The sequence below is a fragment of the Lagenorhynchus albirostris genome, chromosome 10, assembly GCF_949774975.1.
Source record: "Lagenorhynchus albirostris chromosome 10, mLagAlb1.1, whole genome shotgun sequence".
Lineage (NCBI taxonomy): Eukaryota > Metazoa > Chordata > Mammalia > Artiodactyla > Delphinidae > Lagenorhynchus > Lagenorhynchus albirostris.
Window position 1 is genome coordinate 78819082 of NC_083104.1, and position 21355 is coordinate 78840436.

The following is a 21355-nucleotide window of genomic DNA, read 5'->3' on the forward strand; positions in this document are numbered from 1 at the left end:
GCTAGAGGTTTCACTGATAGAATTATGGATACCCCTCTCGCCCAAATGCTTTTTATCACCAGTAGGGACCCTGGGCAGTTTGCAAATACTTCTGTTGTCACTGCTAATAGTTTAACCACTTTTCAGTTACTGATTCAGTTACTGATTATGAGCATCTCTTGGTGGCAGACTCCATGTTGGCTCTGGAGATACCACAGTGAGGGTAAAAAACTGGGACCCTCCATGCTAACGGAGGACCAGTGTCTTCCCACCTTGGGCCATGACGGGGGCCCCACTCCAGGACTTGGTTCCAGTCACAGCCTGAAGGTCAGATGGCCTGCCAAACCCACGGGAGGCTGGGACCTGCTTTGGGCCAGCCCCTTTTCTAAAGGATTGAGCTCTCTCCTTTCCCCTCCAGAGGCTGGAAACACTTCCCACTCCAGCAAGGCTGTCACCTTAGAGTCACCTCAACCTTTCTTGATACTCCTGCTGCCTCCCCAGCCCATCCTCCTGCCCTCTATTTGATTTAATCCAGTCCTGGGGAATCCTTGACACAGCCAGACACAGAGAGAAGCCCTATATTTCCACAAGTTGTATAGACTTCCCATAAAGCCCATCCTTTAGGGAAAGGGATGTAGGGTTCCAACCTCAGTGCAAGTTCCTGATTTGGTAAGTTGGAAACAGCATGCTACACCCTGGCTGCCTCCTTTGGGGAAAAAAAAAAATCTACCTTATCCCTTATGGAATTTTTTTAGAAATATTTAATATAGAAGGAAAATCATTGCATTAAAGAGAAAATTCATTTAGATATTAACTTTGGGAGCATATTTATAAGGTAAGCGCACTTCTTACCAACATGATTCTCGTAGGAAATTATGCACTGTATTTTAGACTCTAGGAGGCCTTGGCCAATTCAAAGGCTCCAGAATAAGAGCTCAGGTTATATAGAGCACTGTGCGTCCCCAAACATTTCCACAACCATTTGCTTTCCTAAAGAGTCATATGAGGTAAAACCAAAAAGAGCGCCATTAAACCGGCAAACACACTGAGAAAGTAGAACGATTGCTTCAAAGTCACACAACTAGGAATGTTTAAACTCAAAGTCCTTTTTCCTTCAGATAAATTCAGGGGTCAGCTAAATCGGAACGTCAACACCAAATATTTGCAGAGCCCTTTGCAGTGTGTAAAGCACTTTTTAACGCATTGTGTATACTTTACCTAATCTCATTTTAACTTTTGTTCCTAAACACCTCATGAATAGCCAGGGTCATACCACTTCTTTGGGGGTTAAGAAGTACATCGTGGATGTCCTTGGATATCAAATAAAGCATTCTCTGCATCTCATGGTCTCCTCAGAAGCCAGAAAGTTCCATTGGCTGTAGGCCCTCAGTGGCCTAGATTTTAAAGTCAAATCTCACTCTCCGGTCATGGCTTCTTGAAAATACCTTTGAATCCTGGGAAGAGAAACCAAGTATTGATAATCTCGCCAAGATGATACAACCCTGCCGTCTGCTCTTTCACTGGGATTGTCAATTCTTCAAACGATTGGCTCTCCCAGGGATTCTGACAAGTGACAATGACTTTAAAAATGTTTCTCTTGGGGCTTCCCTGGTGGCGCAGTAGTTGGGAGTCCGCCTGCTAATGCAGGGGACGCAGGTTCGTGCCCCAGCCTGGGAGGATCCCACATGCCGCGGAGCGGCTGGGCCCGTGAGCCATGGCCGCTAAGCCTGCGCTCTGCAACGGGAGAGGCCACAACAGTGAAAGGCCCGCGTAATGTTTCTCTGCCTCATAAAAGAGTTTTGCACACATTAGTAGGAAGGCCCCCTCGAAAGTCGTTGGTTATTTCTCATTTCCAAGTAATAAAGGCTTATTAAAGAAAATGCTAAAAAATGGAGAAAAAGGATAATTCATGAACACATCACTAAAATGAGTCCCTTCAGAGTAAGAATAAGCCCATGTCAAAATGTTGTCAATACGTAAATTAGCAATGTGATATAAAGCTTCCTGAAAAGCCAGAAGTTAGGAATTTTTAGGCAACCTAATACTTTGATTCTGTAAAGTACAAAAAAAAATCAGTCAACAGTCTGGCTCAGTTTACAGTCACATGACACTCCCTTCTGACATTTACGAAGGTAATTTGCTGATGCTGTGGCTGGGACAGGGGCTCATGAAACAAAGCCAATGATACATTATCTCGAGTTGAAAGAACTCTGTGTGAATCCAGCCCCACACTCCACAAACACTGAGTCCACAGGTGCCAGTGCATGTTCTAGGCACCAGGGATATAGCCATGGACAAAACAAATCCCAGCCCTGACAGAGCCTTACCCTCAGCAGTGGGGGGTGAGGGCAAGATAAACAACAAACCGGGACTTCCCTGGCAGTCCTGTGGTTAGGATTCTGTGCCTTCACTGCGAAGGGGCACGGGTTCAATCCCTGGTGGGGGAACTAAGATCCCACAAGCTGCGCGGCCAAAAAAAAAAATGACAAACCAAAGAAATACATCAGAGAGTTAAGGTGTTAGAAGGTGTTGGTGCCAAGGAGAAACAGAAAGCAACAGAGGGATGGAGTGAGTGTGCAACTTTAACCAGAATCAGGGGAGACTACAGAAAGAGGTGTGTGTGTGTGTGTTTCTCCCCCAGGGAAGAGGGAAGGATTGCAAGGGCCCTGAGGCCAGAGCCTGCCTGAACAGAGAGGGGTCGAGAGGGGTCGAGGAGTCAGACAGAGGTGAGGACAGATGGTGAGATCCTTGTAAGGACTCGGCTTTTACTGTAACTTCAGGATGGGGAATGCTGGGGAAGAATCCTGCCCAAGAAAACTGCAGGGTAGCCATTTATCTATGTGGACTAATTACTTATTGCACATGACCTTTGCTGGCAGAATGTAGAGCAAATTCTGTTGCCTGCCATCTACCCGAAACCAGGTTATCATTAAGTTATTCTCCTTGTGGGCTTAGCCCTATAGGTTGCATTCCTGTGGACACAGTCTCGTGCTCACGATTGTTCCCAAATTCTCGGAGCATTTTTTAAACTCACAGAACGCTGACCTCCACTTCCCAGACAGGCTTTGAATGCTTCCTTAAGTCCTACTGACCCAGGTTTGCGCTCTGGGTAATCCTCCAGGCAGAAATGCAGTGAAACATCCAGGGCAGAACCTGCAAACCAGGAATAATAACAACATGAACAGTGTACATTATTTCGTGCTCACTCCTTGCCAAGTCCTTCACTGAGCTGTTTGCTTAGATTCTTTCCTTTAACCCTCATGTAATCCTTGGGAGGTAGGTACTGTTACTGCTCCCACTTTATAAATGAGGAAACTGGTAGATTAAATAAATTTCCCCCAAACTACCTGCTATTAAGTAATAGAATCTCACAGAAACTCAGACCTTTACCAATTGGGTGAACTGGAAAAACTGTAGAGTGAAACGGAAATGTAATGAGGATTTTTTTTTTCCTCTGATAAATGAAATAAACCGAAAGAGGCAGTTTTTGGTTCATTTCTAGACACTTTGGCCAAGAACATTCCCTAGGCTGTGACCGTTGATGTGATGCCAATGGTGAGATTCTTAAATATACTTTGTGCTGGACTCCAACACACACCTGGTCACATTAGTCTCAGAGGCCATCACGTTAGTCTCAGAGGCCGTCACATTAGTCTCAGAGGCCATCTGTAACCACCTGGATGACCTCCAAGGACTCCAGGCAGCTCGAAGAACCACCGATTCTCCTCACATCATTTCCCTATGCTTCTCCCATGAAGCCTTCTTTGCCTTCAGAACCTGTTAAAAATACCATAGTCCTCAAAGTCAACCAGAACACTATTCCAGTTAAAACAATTTCTTAAAAGCAACTTAATAGCAACATGCAAAACATCTCCATTCAGTGTATTTTCTTTTTCCAACAAGAACAAATTAGTTCAGAATCTAATTTTGCTGCTGGGGGAAAAAACAGCACAAAGTTTGTGCTCAATCACTCCAAGTGGCAATCGTCTTAATTGTTATGATTTCTACCACTTCCCCGAGCAGGGAACTGTGGGTTCTATGCAAACTCACCCACCCGCCCGGTGAGCTCCCAAAATTTCTCCGGAGTGGGAGCTTACTGCCCTGGGGAAGGGTCGCTCTCCACCTATGACAGATTCAGGCGTATGTCATTCCCCCAGGGTTCTGCGTGTGTTTGGGTGGGAGTTCCTCCTTCGTCACTCTGTCTGCATGTCACAGACCCTCACAAGCATCGGCAGAGAACCTTCCTGCAGTGGCCAGACCCACCTGGACAGGTTAGCAGTCTGGTCCTTTTACACTGTGGTCCCCAGGGGTTCTCAGCCTATGGAGTAAACCCCACTGCTCCACTCACTGTTTTTACTTTTTTTTTTTAATTGAAGTATAGTTGATTTACAATGTTGTGTTAGTTTCAGATGTACAGCAAAGTGATTCAGTCATACATATACATATACCCACTCTTTTAGATTCTTTTCCCATATAGGCCATTACAGAGCATTGAGTAGAGTTCCCTGTGCTATACAGTAGGTCCTTATTAGTTATCTATTTTATATAGAGTAGTGTTTATATGTCAATCCCAATCCCAATTTATCCCTCTCCTCCTTTTTTACTCCTTGATTCACATCTGTGATGTTGTGAATTACATCCCCCCGCAAAGATATGTTGATGTCCTCGGAGAATAGCCAGGGTCGTATCACTTCTTTGGGGGCTAAGAAGTACATCGTGGATGTCCTTGGATATCAAATAAAGCATTCTCTGCATCCCATGGTCTCCTCAGAAGCCAGAAAGTGGCCTTCTTTGGAAATGGCAGCTGCAGATGTAAGGAGGTGATACTGGAGTAGGGTGGCCCCTTAGTCCAAGGTGACCGATGTCCTTATAGGAAGAGAGAGACACGGAGAAAAGGTGAGGACGCACAGCCCCGTGACAGCACAGAGACACACGTGGGGGAGAACAGTCACGGCAACAGAGGCCAAAGCTGGAGTTATGCAGGCAGGGAGGGTCAAGGGTGGACGGGAATAACCAGAGGCCAGGAGGGAGGGTGTGGCCCTGCTGGGACCATGATGTCCAACTTCTGGCCTCCAGAATTGTTGGAGCAGAACTTTCCGCTGTTTAAGCCCCTCCGTTGTGCTGTGTGATGTCTGCCCTAGGAAATTAACACCTGGTTCAAGGCTGTTCTCAGTGTTTACTTCTATCAGCTGATACAATCTGGCTGTCCAGTGGCCCTGGGCTCAGCGGCCTCAGGGGGAGGAGAGAACGTGGAGACCCCATTGTCCCCACCCACACTCCATTAAAGGGAGAAATGGGATTTGTGGTCTCATGGGTGAACTCAGTGGAAATACTCCTGGGAAGCTTGTCACTCGTGTGATGCAGTAGCACCTCTGTGGCAGGAGGTTAAATACAGAGAAGAAATTCCAAAAGGCCAGTTCCAGTACTCCACCCAGTGAAGCGGGGCCCCCGGGCCCCGTGGCAGCTTCCCTCCCAGGTCCTTGCCTCTTCTCAGCTCCCACAGCGACCCGTCCACCTGCGTGCCTTCACCTTCGCCTGCAGAGGCTGCAAAGCCACGGTCTGCTCTCCATCCCGGTGGTGACAGAAGGGAGGTGGTGACCACAGGAACAGGGCAAAGGTCGGGGCGCTGTGGGAAGCTCCGGTCCCCAGTCTCCTCCACAGCACACGGGAGGAGGCTGCTGCTTTTCTGTAACCCAAACCGCAAGGAGAGTTTGGAGCCCCACCCCCTAAAGGGATCTGGGGTGCGTGTGTGTGTCTGTGTGTGTCTGTGTTTCTGTGTCTGTGTGTTTCTGTGTCTCTGTGTACCTGTGTGTGTCTGTGTCTGTGTGTCTGTGTGTATCTGTGTGTGTGTCTGCGTGTCTGTGTATCTGTGTCTGTGTGTGTATCTGTGTGTGTCTGTGTGTGTATCTGTGTGTGTCTGTGTGTTTGTCTCTGTGTATCTGTGTGTGTCTGTGTGTATCTGTGTGTTTCTGTGTCTGTGTGTATCTGTGTGTCTGTGTGTATCTGTGTGTGTGTATCTCTGTATATCTTTGTGTCTGTGTGTCTGTGTATCTGTATCTGTGTGTGTCTGTGTGTGTCTGTGTCTCTGTGTATCTGTCTGTGTGTGTGTCTGCATGTCTGTGTGTGTCTCTGTATCTGTGTGTGTCTGTGTGTATCTGTGTGTGTGTCTGTGTGTATCTGTGTGTTTCTGTGTCTATGTGTACCTGTGTGTCTGCGTGTCTGTGTGTGTCTGTGCCTGTGTGTCTGTGAGTCTGCGTGTGTGTGTGTATCTGTGTGTGTGTGTCTGTGTGTATCTGTGTGTTTCTGTGTCTGTGTGTATCTGTGTGTGTCTGTGTGTCTGCATGTCTATGTGTATCTGTGTGTTTCTGTGTCTGTATCTGGGTGTGTCTGTGTGTATCTGTGTGTGTGTCTGTGTGTATCTGTGTGTTTCTGTGTCTGTGTGTATCTTTGTGTTTCTGTGTCTCTGTGTCTGCGTGTCTGTGTTTATCTGTGTGTGTATGTCTGTGTGTGTCTGTGTCTGTGTGTGTGTGTGTCTGTCTCTGTGAGATGTTTGGAGGGTACAAGAGGAAAGACCTAAGTCACATGTGCCAAACCTTCTAAATGTTACACAGGCTTTAAAAGGCCTAACACACTTGCCCCCTTCTCTGTCTTCCTTTTACCTTCCTGTATTTAGTTGATCATCCACAATTCTTCCAAGTCCCCAGTCACTCTCCAAACAGTCCACTCAGAAGAGTCTCCTCGACCACACTAATGGCAAACAGTCCCTGGGTACTTCCTATGTGCCAGGCACCATGCTTCATACTTACATATACTAACTCATTTAATGCTCACAACAGCCTTATGAGTTGCAAATAATTATTATTATATGTTTATAGTAAGGAAAGGTTAAGACACTCCCACAGTTCACAGATCTGGTAAGTGATAGAATCAGGGCCCGTACCCAGGCCATCTGGCTCCAGAGTCCATACTTTTTATTTTTTTAACTTTTTTATTATAGAAAATTTCAGTATATACAAAAGTAGACAGAAATGTTTAATGAAGCGTTTAGTCATGTCAACAAGGGTCAACTCACGTGCAGTCTGGTGTCATCTATGCTCACTTATTTGTTCCTTCTCCTATTATTCTGAAACAAATTCCAGACATCTTATCATTTTCTCCATGACACACACTTGGGTATGTATCTATAAAAGGTTTTAGAGAAGATGAAGACATTCTTGCAAAACCATCATGCCTAAAAAATTGAAGAACAATTTCTTAACATTCTCACACTCAAATTCCCAGCGGTTTCATAAATGGCATTGTTACTTTTAAAGTGTATTTGTTTGAATCAGGATCTCAACAGGGCCCACAAGTTGCAGTCGGTCGACTTGTTATTTGTCTCTTTTAAACTATTGGTTTCCCTTCCGCTTCACTCTTTGCCCCCCTCCCTGCAATTCATTTGTTGGCAAAAAAGGGTCATCTGTCCTGAAGAGCTTCCTACAGTCAGTACTCTCTACCTACACGTCGTTCCGCCTCTGGGGAGCTATGATACGGACTCCTTCTGTATTGTATTTCAGACAGGGAACAGTTCTAGACCCTAGACCCACTGGGGCTCCATAAAATCATAACTAACATTTATACCTGCGAGTATGCACATTTGGGGGAGACAGGACCCATAGCTTTCACTAGGTTTTCAAAACGATTAATGATCATTAATTCTGGTCCAGGCTTTTCATTTTAGAGATGAAGAAACCAGAAACGCAGGTAGGTAAGTTGTCCAAGCTCACACAAATATTCAAGACACAGTGAGGACATGAATGTAGCCCTCAGGACTCCCAAACGGGCATTTCACGTTCTGTTCCATGCCGCATATGTGAGAGGAGAGAAGGATGAGTGGATTGAGATATTCAGAGGGAGAGGAGGAATCAGAGGCATTTCCCCATGTTCAAGGTTGCCATTGACCTGGATCAATGGATTCGTGCCCTGTCCACATTTGGAATCTAAACCTGTAATCAATATTACTGCCATATCACTCTAACACTTCTATTTCTCCGTCCTGTGAAGAACCTGATTAAGGCACAGATGTCTTACAAGCTGGATGCTAAGATCAATGATCCCTCATGTGCTGAAGGAAGAATATCCTTCCCAGCTGTGTGACGATTGAGGTTGAGTGTAAGAAATACCCGATTAGTAACCAGTCATTAACCCATGGTTTCTTAATCTCTTTTGATCTGGGGATTTCTCATCAGTAAAATGAGGGGCTGGGTTGTGTTAATCACTTTCCAAGTTTTTTGACTCTGACCACACTAATATCCATGATGCCAACGCGTATGTTTTTATACATCTTAAAATACTTTTTCACTGAATTATTCTTACCCATTCAACATGGGATGCGTCCTGATCATTTATACTCTATTTCTTTTTTAAAAAAATTCTAGTTGTTGTCACAATCATTAAGATGGTTTTAAGACCTACTAATGGGGATCCACTGGCTATTTGAAAAATACTGGGTGATTTTCAAGTCATCATTTATTCATTTACTTGGTCAGTCATTTTACAACTGTTTATTGAGTATTTAAGAGGTGTTAGACACTGTGGTGGAAGCTGAGAAAATGGCACTGAACAAAACAAAGCACTTATCCTGTGCTTACATCCTATGGAACCTCTAATTCTGTGAGGTCATGTTTGATAGGATTTTTCAGAGGGAAGGGAATTCTGAGTAAATCAGCTAAAGTCATAGAATGGGTTTGACTTAGAGGAAAAAGCGTCAGAAACACAAGTTTTTTCAACCCCCTGGCAGGAGCCCACTGCAAAACTAAAATAGTCTAAACCCAAACTGTGTGATTTTTGTGTCAAATGAAGATTTCCTGTGGGTCCTAAATCTGTTCCAGAATCTGCTTGGAAATCAGGGCTTCTCTCACCTTTCTCCATTGCAAAGATCAAAGTGGTTGACAGGCACTCTTTTCAGATTCCAGAGACCACGGAGTGATAGAAATGAAGGGTAGAGAGCATCTGACTGAGGGACACGCCCTTGCAAGGTGTCGTCTCCATAGTCACTCACTAGCCACACCCCCAGATCTTCCAAACCTGCAGGTGGGTCATTGAGTTTGCTTTCCAGAAACCTTGCTGTACCGCTTTTTTCCAGCAGAGGACAGTAACGCACCACAATCACTGCAGAAAGGCCCCCGCGCGCGCGCGCGCGCGCGCATGCAACCTGCTTGATATCTGTCCTGTGATATTAGGTACTGAAGAGTAAGGATGTCCCAGGATTTTAAACAAATTCTAGGTAAAGCGAGCTCCGGGAAAAATGCTGAAAAAGGAGACTTTTATTTTAGGTGGCTGCTTGCAGCCTCTGTCTTCCGACCCCTCCCATCAGGAGTCCCTGGGAGATGTCATCCAGCCCCAGAGAGGCCCTCTTTCAGGTTTGGCCTCCTGGCAGTCTGATCTTCCCATTTTTTCCATTCCCCAAGCTTTGTAGCACCCTCTAAGGTCATGCAACGTCCCTGTGGCCTTCTGAGTCCAGGCTTTATGTACAGTCTTCCAAACATCACACTTTCTACTTTAGCTGCTGGGGATGGTCAGGCTCCCGCCCTCTCCTATATATTCCACAGGTGGGAAGTGGTGAGTGCAGGTTGATGGTGAGTGCAATCCATGCTGAGTCATCCTGATTGGGAGAAGTAGGCTGTAAACTCTTAATCACACCCACCCTTCTCAGGGTTCAAGCAGTTTTCTGACGCCCTTTCTTCCCTCCTCTTCACAGACCTGTACCTGCGCTTTTTAGCACTGATGCAGTATGGCCTGGCTTCCCCTCCTCAGAGGTGATGGCATTTTTACAAGGCCGCAGGCCAAGAGAATTTTCCTTCACCTTACATTTCTACGTGTGTACGAAAGTAGTTAAAACGCTCTGTTAACCATTTAACTAGTGTGCTCTTCTGGGAAAGAAAGACATTTGAGCAGAAGGCACTCCGCGAATAGAAACAGATGCCACAAAGAACAATATATTTAGGCACGATTCACCTTTTCCAAGCCCCACTGGCTCCTTCCCTATCCAGCCCAGGGAATACAGACCCAAGTGCCACCCTGCAGTTAGTCCAGGAGGGTTCTTCTGAGTGTATGCTAATGCCATGGATTTACTTTTATTAAGAGAAAGGGCAGGAAGGGATCATGTAACTGGGAAGAGTAAGTTTACCATGAAGAGTCAGCAAGGATTACAGTTCCCAGTGATTCTGAGGTTGAACTTGCCATTTTGAAATATTCTTCCAGTGGCTGGCTTCTGTTGAATGAAAAAAAAAATGCACAACCTAAAAGCTGAGAGTTATGTTTTATTCGATGGACTTTCTGAGGACTCCAGCCAGGAAAACAGCCTCTCAGATAGCTCCAAGGGACTGCTCCAAAGAGGTAAGGGAGGAGCCCCAATACATAGTTTTTGCAACAAAAGCCAGGTAGTTGGAACATCAAAAGATTACTGCTAGGGCTTCCCTGGTGGCGCAGTGGTTGAGAATCCACCTGCCGATGCAGGGGACACGGGTTCATGCCCCGGTCTGGGAGGATTCTGCGTGCCGTGGAGCGGCTGGGCCCGTGAGCCATGGCCGCTGAGCCTGTGCGTCCGGAGCCTGTGCTCCACAACGGGAGAGGCCACAACAGTGAGAGGCCCGCGTACCGCAAAAAAAAAAAAAAGATTACTGCTAGTCACAAAACGCAGACATCTCAAGTTAATGAATTTAGTGCTTTTCTTTGTATCAGAAGGTGCCAGAGTCTGGGCTCATTGAACTCATTCCTTTTATATGCACCTTAGCTATTTGGGCCAGTAGCCTGCTTTTCTCCATCCTGAATTCCCACAGGGTGCACAGTTGTGGGGAGATGCAGTGGCTGCTGACTTGATGGTTGGAGAGATCCGTTATTTACTGATATGGCAGGTGACATGCTTTGTCCACACTTCCCTTCTAGGTCAGTGGCTAAGATATAATGCAATGGACAGATACTTTTAAACGTCTTCAGGGGCTTCCCTGGTGGCACAGTGGTTGAGAGTCCGCCTGCCGATGCAGTGGACGCGGGTTCGTGCCCCGGTCCGGGAAGATCGCACATGCCGCGGTGCGGCTGGGCCCGTGAGCCATGGCCGCTGAGCCTGCGCGTCTGGAACCTGTGCTTCGCAACGGGAGAGGCCACAACAGTGAGAGGCCCGCGTACCGCAAAAAAAAAAAAAAAAAAAAAAGTCTTCAGTATCTTCAACAATGCATTGATTTTTTTAAAAAAATGTTTTAAACACCTACATTAAGGTACTACACCAGTAGAAATTAAAACAAATTGTAAAGGTGAGAAAGAGAGGGGACAAAAATGGGAACTAGAAGTAGTTGGGGAGAGGAAGTGTTATTAGAAAAGAAACTCGGGGCTTCCCCGGTGGCGTGGTGGTTAAGAATCCGCCTGCCAATGCAGGGGACACGGGTTCGAGCCCTGGTTCTGGGAAGATCTCACATGCCGCAGAGCAGCTAAGCCCATGGGCCACAACTGCTGAGCCTGGGCTCTAGAGCCCGCAGGCCACGACTACTGAGCCCACGTGCCACAACTACTGAAGCCCGCGTGCCTAGAGCCCCGTGCTCCGCAGCAAGAGAAGCCACCACAATAAGCCCACGCACCACAATGAAGAGTAGCCCCTGATCGCCGCAGCTAGAGAAAGCCTGCGTGCAGCAACGAAGCCCCAATGCAGCCAAAAATAAAATTAATTAATTAAAAAAAAAAGGAAAGAAATTCTTTGGGCAGGGTGTGGAGACAGCCACCAATAACTGCTTCAGTTACCACTAGTGGATTGATGTCCTGGGCCCCATGAGGTTTACACCTATTAGTGAAACCCAACAGGGGGATTTGCTTGGACAAGAAGCAGTAAAACTAAAGCTGCTGTGTCTGTATTGGCAGTAAACTACCCCATGACGCGGATGCCTTCTGATTGAGGTCTGTTACTTTATCGTGTTCCTAAACTGGCTCATTATCAGAAACAGCTGTTATAAAAATCAGATGCCTGAGACTCATTTCAGACCCGATGAATCCAATGTCTGGGCAGCTGGGTTTTGTTTGCTTTTTTTCTTTTTAAGCTCCTCAGTGCTGCTGGATAGCTTGTTTTTTCTTTCCTGAAAATGTTTCAGGAATAGGATTACATTTCTTTTCAGGGATAGTAATTTAAACAAGTTTTGTAAAAAGAGTACCTATGATTTTGATAATATGTCGCCACACTTATTTGCTTTTTTCTTATGACTTAGTTTTCTCTTTGAAGGAGATGCGTTTCCCCTCTTGGTTCTGATCTTTTCATTACAGCTGCAAGTAGGTAGATACTAGAGACGTGGAGAATTGACACGAGCGCCCTGTAGCTCTTCAGTCAACAAATATTGAGTGTCCTGCGGTGAATGTGTAAGACCCAAAGGCCCGGCCAACAACTGGGAGGGTGCAGAAGTGCAGGGATTGACAGTAGAATAAAGAAAGGTAAAGTGGAAAAAAACAGAATGCTGTAGTGGGAGGATTAGGGACCAGATGGTTGCATTTGTTCATTGAACATCCTTGAGCAACAGAGTTATAACCACGAATAATCCGCAACCCCTGGCCCCAGGGAAGCACGGGTCCGAGAAAAGTAACACTTTCAACCGGAACCAACCACTGACACTTCAGTGTGAACTGGGACAAGAGCCCTTTTCCCACAGGTGGGAGAAGAGAGAGCGGGCGGAGCGCGGTGAGGACTGCGTTGGAGCGAAGGAAGGACCGCCCCTTCCCCTCTAACTGATCTAAGGGCCCGCCCCGACCCTGGACCTCAAGGCGAGAACCATCCCGTCATCACAACAGCCTCCTCCCGCCCCTCCCACCCGCTCTCACGTCGCTGTGTCCCGAGAGGGGAGGGGCGGGGCCAGCTCGCAGAGGCCACACTCCCGCGAGAGCGCCCAGTCCCGCGGGCTGCGCACGCGCAGACCCCGCACGCCTGCGCCTCAGGCCCGGGCACTCTGCTGCGAGCGCTCGGAATGTTTGGCGTTACCAAGGAGCCGCTGGCCCCCCCGGCAAGGCGGGAGGACCAAACCCGACCGAGGTGGCCGCGGCGAGAGCGGCTGCGATGATGTCCAACCCAGTGCATGGCCTGCCCTGTCTCTCGGGCATGTCCTTTAAGGACTCCACGGTGAGGACTTCTCTGCCCAACCCCCTGCCCCCACCCCCGGGCGGCCTCGGAGGGCTTGCAGCTGCTCGAAAGATTGCGTCTCCCTTCTCGTCCGCTCGAGTTTGTCCTCTTTCCCTTCAAACCCGTCCCTCTACCCAACCTTGTTCTCTTTTCTCCCTCACCCAGCCTCACCCTCCCTGTCCCATTTTGCCCTCCGCCCATCCCTCTCTAGTTTTTCCACTCCACCCTGGCAGTGCGTTGGCCTCCCAGTGTTCTTACTTGCTGCTCTCCTCAAGCCTCTGCCTCCTCTAGATCACTGATTTCCCCGCCTTGCTCCCGAGCTCTCCCTCGGTCCTCTCCCTAGCTCATTCTCCCACCCCATACCCTTCTCTGATGAGCTCCACCCTTAAACCCTCCCTCCTAGTCTGGGCCCTTTCCCCGACTCAGCCTCTCTACACCTTCATCCTTATTTCCACAGCCCCATCCCACCCACTCTCCCCAGGCCTATCGTTCCCGCCCGCGTTCTTCCTCTTCTGAATCCTAGACCTAGTAAGCGCCCCCACTCCCAGCTGCATTTCCTGTCTTATTTACCACTTCCACCCATTGGCTTCTTTCTGCCAGGTCCTTTATTGCAGTCTCCTCCCTTCTTACTTATACGTCTACCACACCTCATCCCTTTTCTAGTCTGGTCCCACCTTCACCCTGTTCTTGTTTAACCTTCTTTCCCAGTTGTTCTTTCTCCAAAAGTTAGGCTTTCAGCACTTGGCCGTCTTCCTCCCAAACCATCCTCAGGTGCTTTGTAGGAGATAATTCCACATAAATTCCCTCCACTACAGTTGATTCGTTGCTGTTTTTTCTTCTCCTAGCCCTTTTCTTTTCGCTTTAACATTTTTATAAAAGATTCCTATTTAGATTTTGTTTCACTCTTCCCCTACTTTGTGTTTTTAGTTGCATCCTGTAGACAAAATTGAAGAGAAAAAAAAAATAGGCTTGTGGTTTTTTTCTCTGACATAGTTTAGCCCTTGACAAAATTATTATTTAATTCTGAAATTTCAGGGTTACTGAAATATGTGTTGGAATATCAACATTAAGATTCAGTAGGCCGATAGGCTGATTATCAGAGATGAAACGATAATAATTTATATTTATATAGTTTAATAATTTAAACTATAAGTTCCTCTGCCTGATCATGAAGGTCAGATAAAATACATAGTCAATTTATTTTCTTTGGGAGAATGAATTGAAATTGAATGTTTGGTGAGGGAATTTGGATTCTGAATCTCTTCTTCATAGTTATTCCTGCATTAAGACACAGCATTGTAGATTTTTTGCTTCAGTGGACTTTTCAGTTTTATGAAACTTAAAAATGTAGGCACGTTCCTGCCCTGTGCAGGGACAGCTTACCATTTGCTGTTGGTGAGTGTGGGTTACCCATGGGGCAGGGTTGATTTGATTTGGGATTACAGAGGTGTGGGTTGGAGGTGCCAGGCTCTGAGAACATATATTGCCGTACTACAAGTAAGATGAACTGTGCATTGGACATATTTCAGATTTTAAATACACTGGCCAAGTGTCAGCCAATTTGCCTTATTTTGATATGTGAAAAACATGATCACTATCTTCAGCCCTGAAAGACTAGGTGTGTGTAACTCTCAAGACCTTCAGAAGATGAACCACAGGAACTAAGGTGGGGAGCCTGAGGTGGCCTTGCCTGGGGTGCCCTTGAAGTCCACTGATAAAGGTCGTATAGCTGAGTGATGGTAGAGATGTCTGTCTCAAACGGGAAAAGCAAATGAAGCAGCTGATGTTGCTTCTGTCTTTAGAGGTGGGAGAAGAGGAGCTTGAAGTTACACAGGTTACCCAGTGATGAAGTCAACTCAGCCCATTTTGTTCTGTGTCATTTGTGTTATGTCCTGTCAACTGATATGTGACCCTGAATGTACAACCCATAAAATAAAGTTCACAGTCCATAACTCTTAGCAAAAGAAGTTTACTCTATTGCACCTTTTATGCTAGTACAGATCCTGAGAGATGGTTGGTTGGGCTGCAAAGAAATTAGGTAGGTAAGTCAGCAATTTTTTTCATAAAAAACATTTTATGATTTATGCGTGTATATATATGTATGTGTGTAAATATGATTTTGAAAGCAACATTGCGAAGAACAGAAAAAGGAAAAAAATTTCCATAAAATTAACATAATCTCTAATTTTCCCTTCCACTTTTTTCCAACTTTATTGAGATATAATTGACGTATAAATTTAAAGTGTGCAACCTGTTGATTTGATATGCTTGTATTTTGCAAAATGATCACCACCATAGCATTAGCTAACACCTCCATCCAGTCATATAATTACCATTTCCTTTTTGTGATGAGAACATTTAAGATCTACTCTCTTAACAACTTTCAAGTATATAATACACCATTGTTAGCTATAATCATCATGCTGTACATTAGATCCTCAGAATGATTTCATTTTATAACTGAATAAACTGGAAGTTTGTATCCTTTGACCACTCTCTCCCCATTTCTTCTACCTCCACCCCCTGGTAACCACCACTCTACTCTCTGTTTCTATGAGTTTGGATTTTTTAGATTCCACATATAAATGATATCATGCATACAGTATTTGTCTTTCTCTTGCTGAAGTTTTTCACTTGACATAATGCCCTCAAGTTTCATCCAAGTTGTCAGAAATGGTAGGATTTCCTTCTTTCTCATGGCTGCATACTATTTCATTGTATATACATGTATAAATATGTATATACACATTCATACACACATATATGTCATATCTTTATCCATTGCTTGAAACAGATTGTTTCCATAACTTGGCTATTATGAATAATGCTGTATTGAACAAGGGGGTGCAGGTATCTCTTCAAGATCCTCTTTTCATTACCGTTGGATATATACCCAGAAATGAGATTGCTGGATTGTATGGTAGTTCTGTTTTTAATTTTTTGAGGAACCTCCACACGGTTTTCCATAATGGCTGTACCAATTTACATTCCCACAAGGGTTTTTTTCTCCACATCCTTTTCAACAGTTGTTAGCTCTTGTCTTTTTGATGATAGCCATCCTAGCAGGTGTGAGATGTTATCTGATTGTGGTTTTAATTGGCATTTCCTTGATGATTAGTGATGTCAAGCACCTTTTCACATACCTCTTGGCCATTTGTATGTCTTCTTTTGGAAAAATATCTATTCAGTTCCTCCACCCATTTTTTTTTTCCTCTGCCCATTTTTTAACCAGACTTTGTTTATTTGGATTGTTTTTGTTTTGCTATTGGGTTGTATGAGTTCTTTATATATTGGATATTAACCCCTTATTAGATACATGATCTGCACATTTTCCTCCCATTCTGTAGGTTGCCTTTTCATTTTGTTGATGGTTTCTTTTGCTGTGCAGAAGCTTTTTAGTTTAATGTATCCCATTTATTTATTTATTTTTGCTTTTGTTTCTTATGCTTTTGTTGTCAGATCCAAAAAATCATTGCCTAGAACAATGTCAAGGAGCTTTCCTATGTTTTCTTCTAGGAGTTTTACAGTTTCAGGTCTTATGTTTATGTCTAATCCATTTTGAATTAATTTTTGTGAGTGGTGTAAGATAGGGATCCAGTTTCATTCTTCTGCATGTGGTTATCCAGTTTTCCCAACACAATTTATTGAAGAGACTATCCTTTTTTCATTGTGTATTCTTGGCTTTCTTGCCAAAGATTAGTTGACTGTATATGTGAGGGTTCATTTCTGGGCTCTGCATTCTGTTCCATTGGTCTATGTGTCTATTTTTCTGCCAATACATATTGTTTTGATTACTGTAGTTTTGTAGTATAGTTTGAAATCAGGATGCCTCCAACTTTGTTGTTCTTTCTCAGGATTGCTTGGCTATTAAGAGTCTTTTGTGGCTCCATAAAAATTTTAGGATTTTTTTTTTCTATTTTTGTGAAAAATGCCATTGGAATTTTGATACTGATTGCATTGACTCTTAGATGGCTTCGGGTAGTATGGACATTTTAGTAATATTAATTCTTCCAAAACATGAATATGCGTTTCTTTTCATTTATTTGTGTTATCTTCAGTTTCTTTCATCAAAAGCTTGTAGTTTTCAGTGTACAGGCCTTTCACCTCCTTGGTTAAATTTATTCCTAAGTATTTTATTGTTTTTGATGCTATCATAAATGAGATTGTTTTCTTAATTTCTCCTTCAGGTAGTTCACTGTTGGTGTGTAGAAACACAGCTGATTTTTTGTATGTTGATTTCTGTATCCTGGAATTTTACTGAATTTGTTGACTCGTTCTAACAGTTTTTTGGTGGAGTCATTAAGGTTTATAAGTATAAGATCATATCATCTGCAAACAAAGACAGTTTTACTTCTTCCTTTCCTATTTGGATGCCATTTATTTCTTTTTCTTGCCTGATTGCTCTAACAAGGACTTCCACTACTATGTTGAATAGTAATGGTGAGAGTAGGCATTCTTGTCTTGTTACTGATCTTAGAGGAAAAGCTTTCCACCTTTCACCTTTGAGTATGATGTTAGTTGTAGGTTTGTCATCTATGGACTTTATTGTGTTGAGGTATGTTCCTTCTATACCCAATTTTTTGAGCATTTTTATCATGAAAGGATATTGTATTTTGCCAAATGCATTTTCTGCATCTGTTGAGATGATCATGTGATTTTTATCTTTCATTCTGTTGATGTGATGTATCACATTTATTTATTTGCACATGTTAAACCATCCTTGCATCTCAGAAATCAGTCCCACTTGACCATGGTGTGTGACTCTTTTAATGTGCTGTTGAATTTGGTTTGCTGGTATTTTGTTGAGGATTTTTACATCTGTGTTCATCAGAGATATTGGTCTGTAATTTTCTTGTAGTTTCCTTATCTGGCTTTGGTATCAGGGTAATGCTAGTTTTATAAAATGAGTTTGGGAGTGTTCCCTCCTCTTCAGTTTTTTGGAAGCATTTGAGAAGGACTGGCATTAATTCTGCTTTAAATGTTTGGTAGAATTCACCAGTGAAACCACCTGGTCCCAAGCTTTTCTCTATTTGGAGGTTTTTGATTACTGATTCAGTTTCCTTGTTATTGGTCTGTTCAGATTTTCTATTTCTTCATGATTCAATCTTGCTAGGTTGTACATTTCTAGGAATTTATCGATTTCTTCTAGGTTATCCAGTTTGTTGGCATGTAATTATTCATAGTAGACTCTCATGCTTCTTTGTATTTCTATACTACCAGTTATAATGTCTCCCTTTTCATTTCTGATTTTATTTGAGTCCTCTCTCTTTTTTCTTAATCAGTTAGCTAAAGGTTTGTCAATTTTGTTTGTCTTTTCAAAAAAACAGCTTAGTTTCTTTGATCATTTCTATTGTTTTTCTAGTGTCTATTTCATTTATTTCTGCTCTGATCTTTATTATTTCCTTTCTTCTGCTGACTTTGGGCTTAGTTCTTCTTTTTCTAGTTTCTTGAGGTATAAAGCGAAGTGGTTTATTTGAGATCTTACTTCTCAATGCAGGCATATATCATTATAAACTTAAACCTGCTCTTGCAGCATCCTGTAGATTTTCATTTTTGTGCTTCCATTTTCATCTGTTCAAGATTTTTTAAATTTCCCTTTGATTTCTTTGACTCATTGGTTGTTCAGGAGTGTGTTTTTTAATTTTCACATATTTGTGAATTTTCCAGCTTTCCTCCACTTACTGATTTCTAGTTTCATGCCATTGTAATTGGAAAAGACACTTGGTATGATTTCAGTCTTCTTAAATTGCTGAGACTTATTTTGTGGCCTATCATATCTATACTGGAGAATGTTTTGCACATGCTTGAGAATAAAGAGTACTGCTGTTGAATGGATTGTTCTGTATGTGTGTGTTAGGTCTCTTTGATCTCAAGTATGGTTCAAGTGCAGTGTTTTCCTTGTTGGTTTTTTTTATCTGGCTGATCTGTCCATTGTTGAGAGTGGGGTATTGAAGTCCCTTGCTATAATTGTTTTGTTGTCTATTTCGCCCTTCAGATCAACCGTATTTGTTCACATAAAAATCTACCCTTTTACTCCCCGCCCCTTATTTTTTGATGTCACCATTTACATCTTTTTGTATTGTGTATCCATTAACAAATTGTTGAAGCTAGGGTTAAGTGGTCTTTATAGTAAAGTAGATAACACATCACCATGTTACAGTATTAGGGTGTCTCCGTTTACCTTTACCAGTGTGTTGTATAGTTTCATGTTACTAATAAACACCTTTTTGTTTCAGCTCAAAGAACTCTTTTCAGCATTTCATGTAAGGCAAACTTAGTGGTGACGAAGTCCTTTAGCTTATACTTATTAGGAAAAGTCTTTATCTTGCCTTCATTTCTGAAGGACAACTTTTCTGGGTAAAGTACTCTTGGTTGGCAGTTTTTTTCTTCATTGCTTTCTAGAGGCCTAAGCTGGCTGCCTGTGTGGTTCCTGGGCTCTGCTGGGGACAGGGGAGAGGAGGGAGCCAGGAGGGACTCAGGTGGTGGCCTGGGCAACCCTGAATGCCTGTGGGACAAAAGCTGGTGAAGTCTGCAGGGGCTACATGGCAGCTGCAGCTATGCTGGCTGTTGGCTGTGGGTCAAAATCTGCTGTTTGTCTGCCAAGCAGGTCTCTGTGAACCACAGTGGCTCCCACTGAATGGGTGCTGCCAGTAGCCCCTACCTTTTTCTTCGTTGTTCCTAACTGGTTCTGTACACTTCTACTTCACTAGTCTGTGGGGTGAAACTGAGGTGGGACCTTCATGCAGTGTCTCCAAACGACTGGAGAGCTGACTGCCCACCCTGCTTTTCCTTTCCTGGTTGAGGGGAAGTTGCCTCCTGGGGCTGAACAGTGCTGGCTTGGGGGATGGGATGATGCAGAGAAAATGGGTTGTCTTCCTTCTCTTGCTGTGTGAATATCCTCAGTTTTTTGTTTTACTGTGTTGCTGAAACCTCCTGAATGGACTCTGGACCTCTTCCAGAGGTGTTCATGGACAGCTGTCCAACCACTGATCTTTGTGGAGGGATGGGGAGGCTGGGTATCCTATGCCACTGTTTTGGTCTCCTCTGCCTTCAAAAATATTTCCTTTCCACTTTTTTTCTGTAATCTTTTGTTTTTTCCATTTACCAATAAAAATGTGTTGATTGTAAAAAAAAAAAAGAAACCATAATTCAGAAATGTATAGTACAGACAGAGAACATTCTCCAAGTCTAGCCTTTTTTGTGCACGTGTTTGCATGCTTATAATTAATATGCATATAATTTTGTAAGCTGCTTTTTTGGACTTATTAAATCATAAATATTTTTCCCAGATTACCACATGGTCTTTAATGGCTGCATAATAGCCCGTTAGGTGAGCTTTCCATCAGTTACTCATGCTTGTCTTTTAGATTGTTTCCCATGGCGTGTTTTACTATTGTAATTATAACTATTATAATTTACTATTATAATTATAACTATTGAACATTATAATGGTCAGCCTTAGGCATATTGTTCTTTCCTGTAATTTTGGGTTATATCCTTAAAGGATTGGGGGTGGAATTATTGAGTTCAAGTCTGTTCAATTTAAGTCTGTAATATCCATTTGCTTTCCAAAAAGTTATATGAATATATTAGCATCACTGTAGCAAGAGGGCCATTGTTTCATTTCAGGTAAAAATTCATTTCACAGAACTAGATCTTCTCAGTTCCATGGTTTATGACCACCAGATAAAATGAAAAACATGGGAAGACTAGTACAAAATTAGGAGTATACGTGAGATAATATTTTAGCCTTTTGTGGAAAGTGAGCTGGTAATTAAATTGGACTTTCAGCAGCAGGGCTTTAAGTTTTATTTTAAGCTCAGGCTGCTGTATCCCTCCTCCTTTCTGGCCGAGTGTTTTAGCTTAAAATACAAGAACCTTCTAAAGTAGGTAAACTTTTTGATGTAAGGTTTGTGGATGTTAATAAACAAAGGTTGAAGTTATATTTTTGAAAGTTAGCTTTTTTACCCAACAAATATTTATAATATAAAGACACACTTCGTTTTTTTCTTCAGAAAACAGCATTTCCTAGAAGCCAGACGCTTGGCTATAGGAATGGCTATGCAGTTGTTCGACATCCAACAGTTGGGATCAGCAGGGACCGGCTCCAGGTCAGCCAGCTGTCTCAGGCTGAGCTGGACAAGCTGGCCAGCAAGGCACCAGTCCTCACGTACGGCCAGCCCAAGCAGGCCCCACGCGCAGAATTCATTCCTGCCTATGTGGCTTTCGACAAAAAGGTATCATCTG

The 21355-nt window shown here is 43.6% G+C and overlaps 1 protein-coding gene across 2 annotated transcripts in view; it reads left to right on the forward strand.

The window, feature by feature from the left end:
• The first annotated feature begins 12927 nt into the window (after nt 1-12927).
• EFHC1 (EF-hand domain containing 1) overlaps nt 12928-21355 on the forward strand; it is a 60603-nt gene continuing 52175 nt past the window's right edge. The window contains exons 1-2 of one of the 2 annotated variants that reach the window (XM_060163082.1): nt 12928-13108; nt 21124-21345. In XM_060163082.1, coding sequence (XP_060019065.1) covers nt 13046-13108; nt 21124-21345 — 285 coding nt within the window. In that variant the 5' untranslated portion in view covers nt 12928-13045. The remainder of the gene's footprint in view (nt 13109-21123; nt 21346-21355) is intronic. The other variant, XM_060163083.1, reaches the window with a different exon arrangement.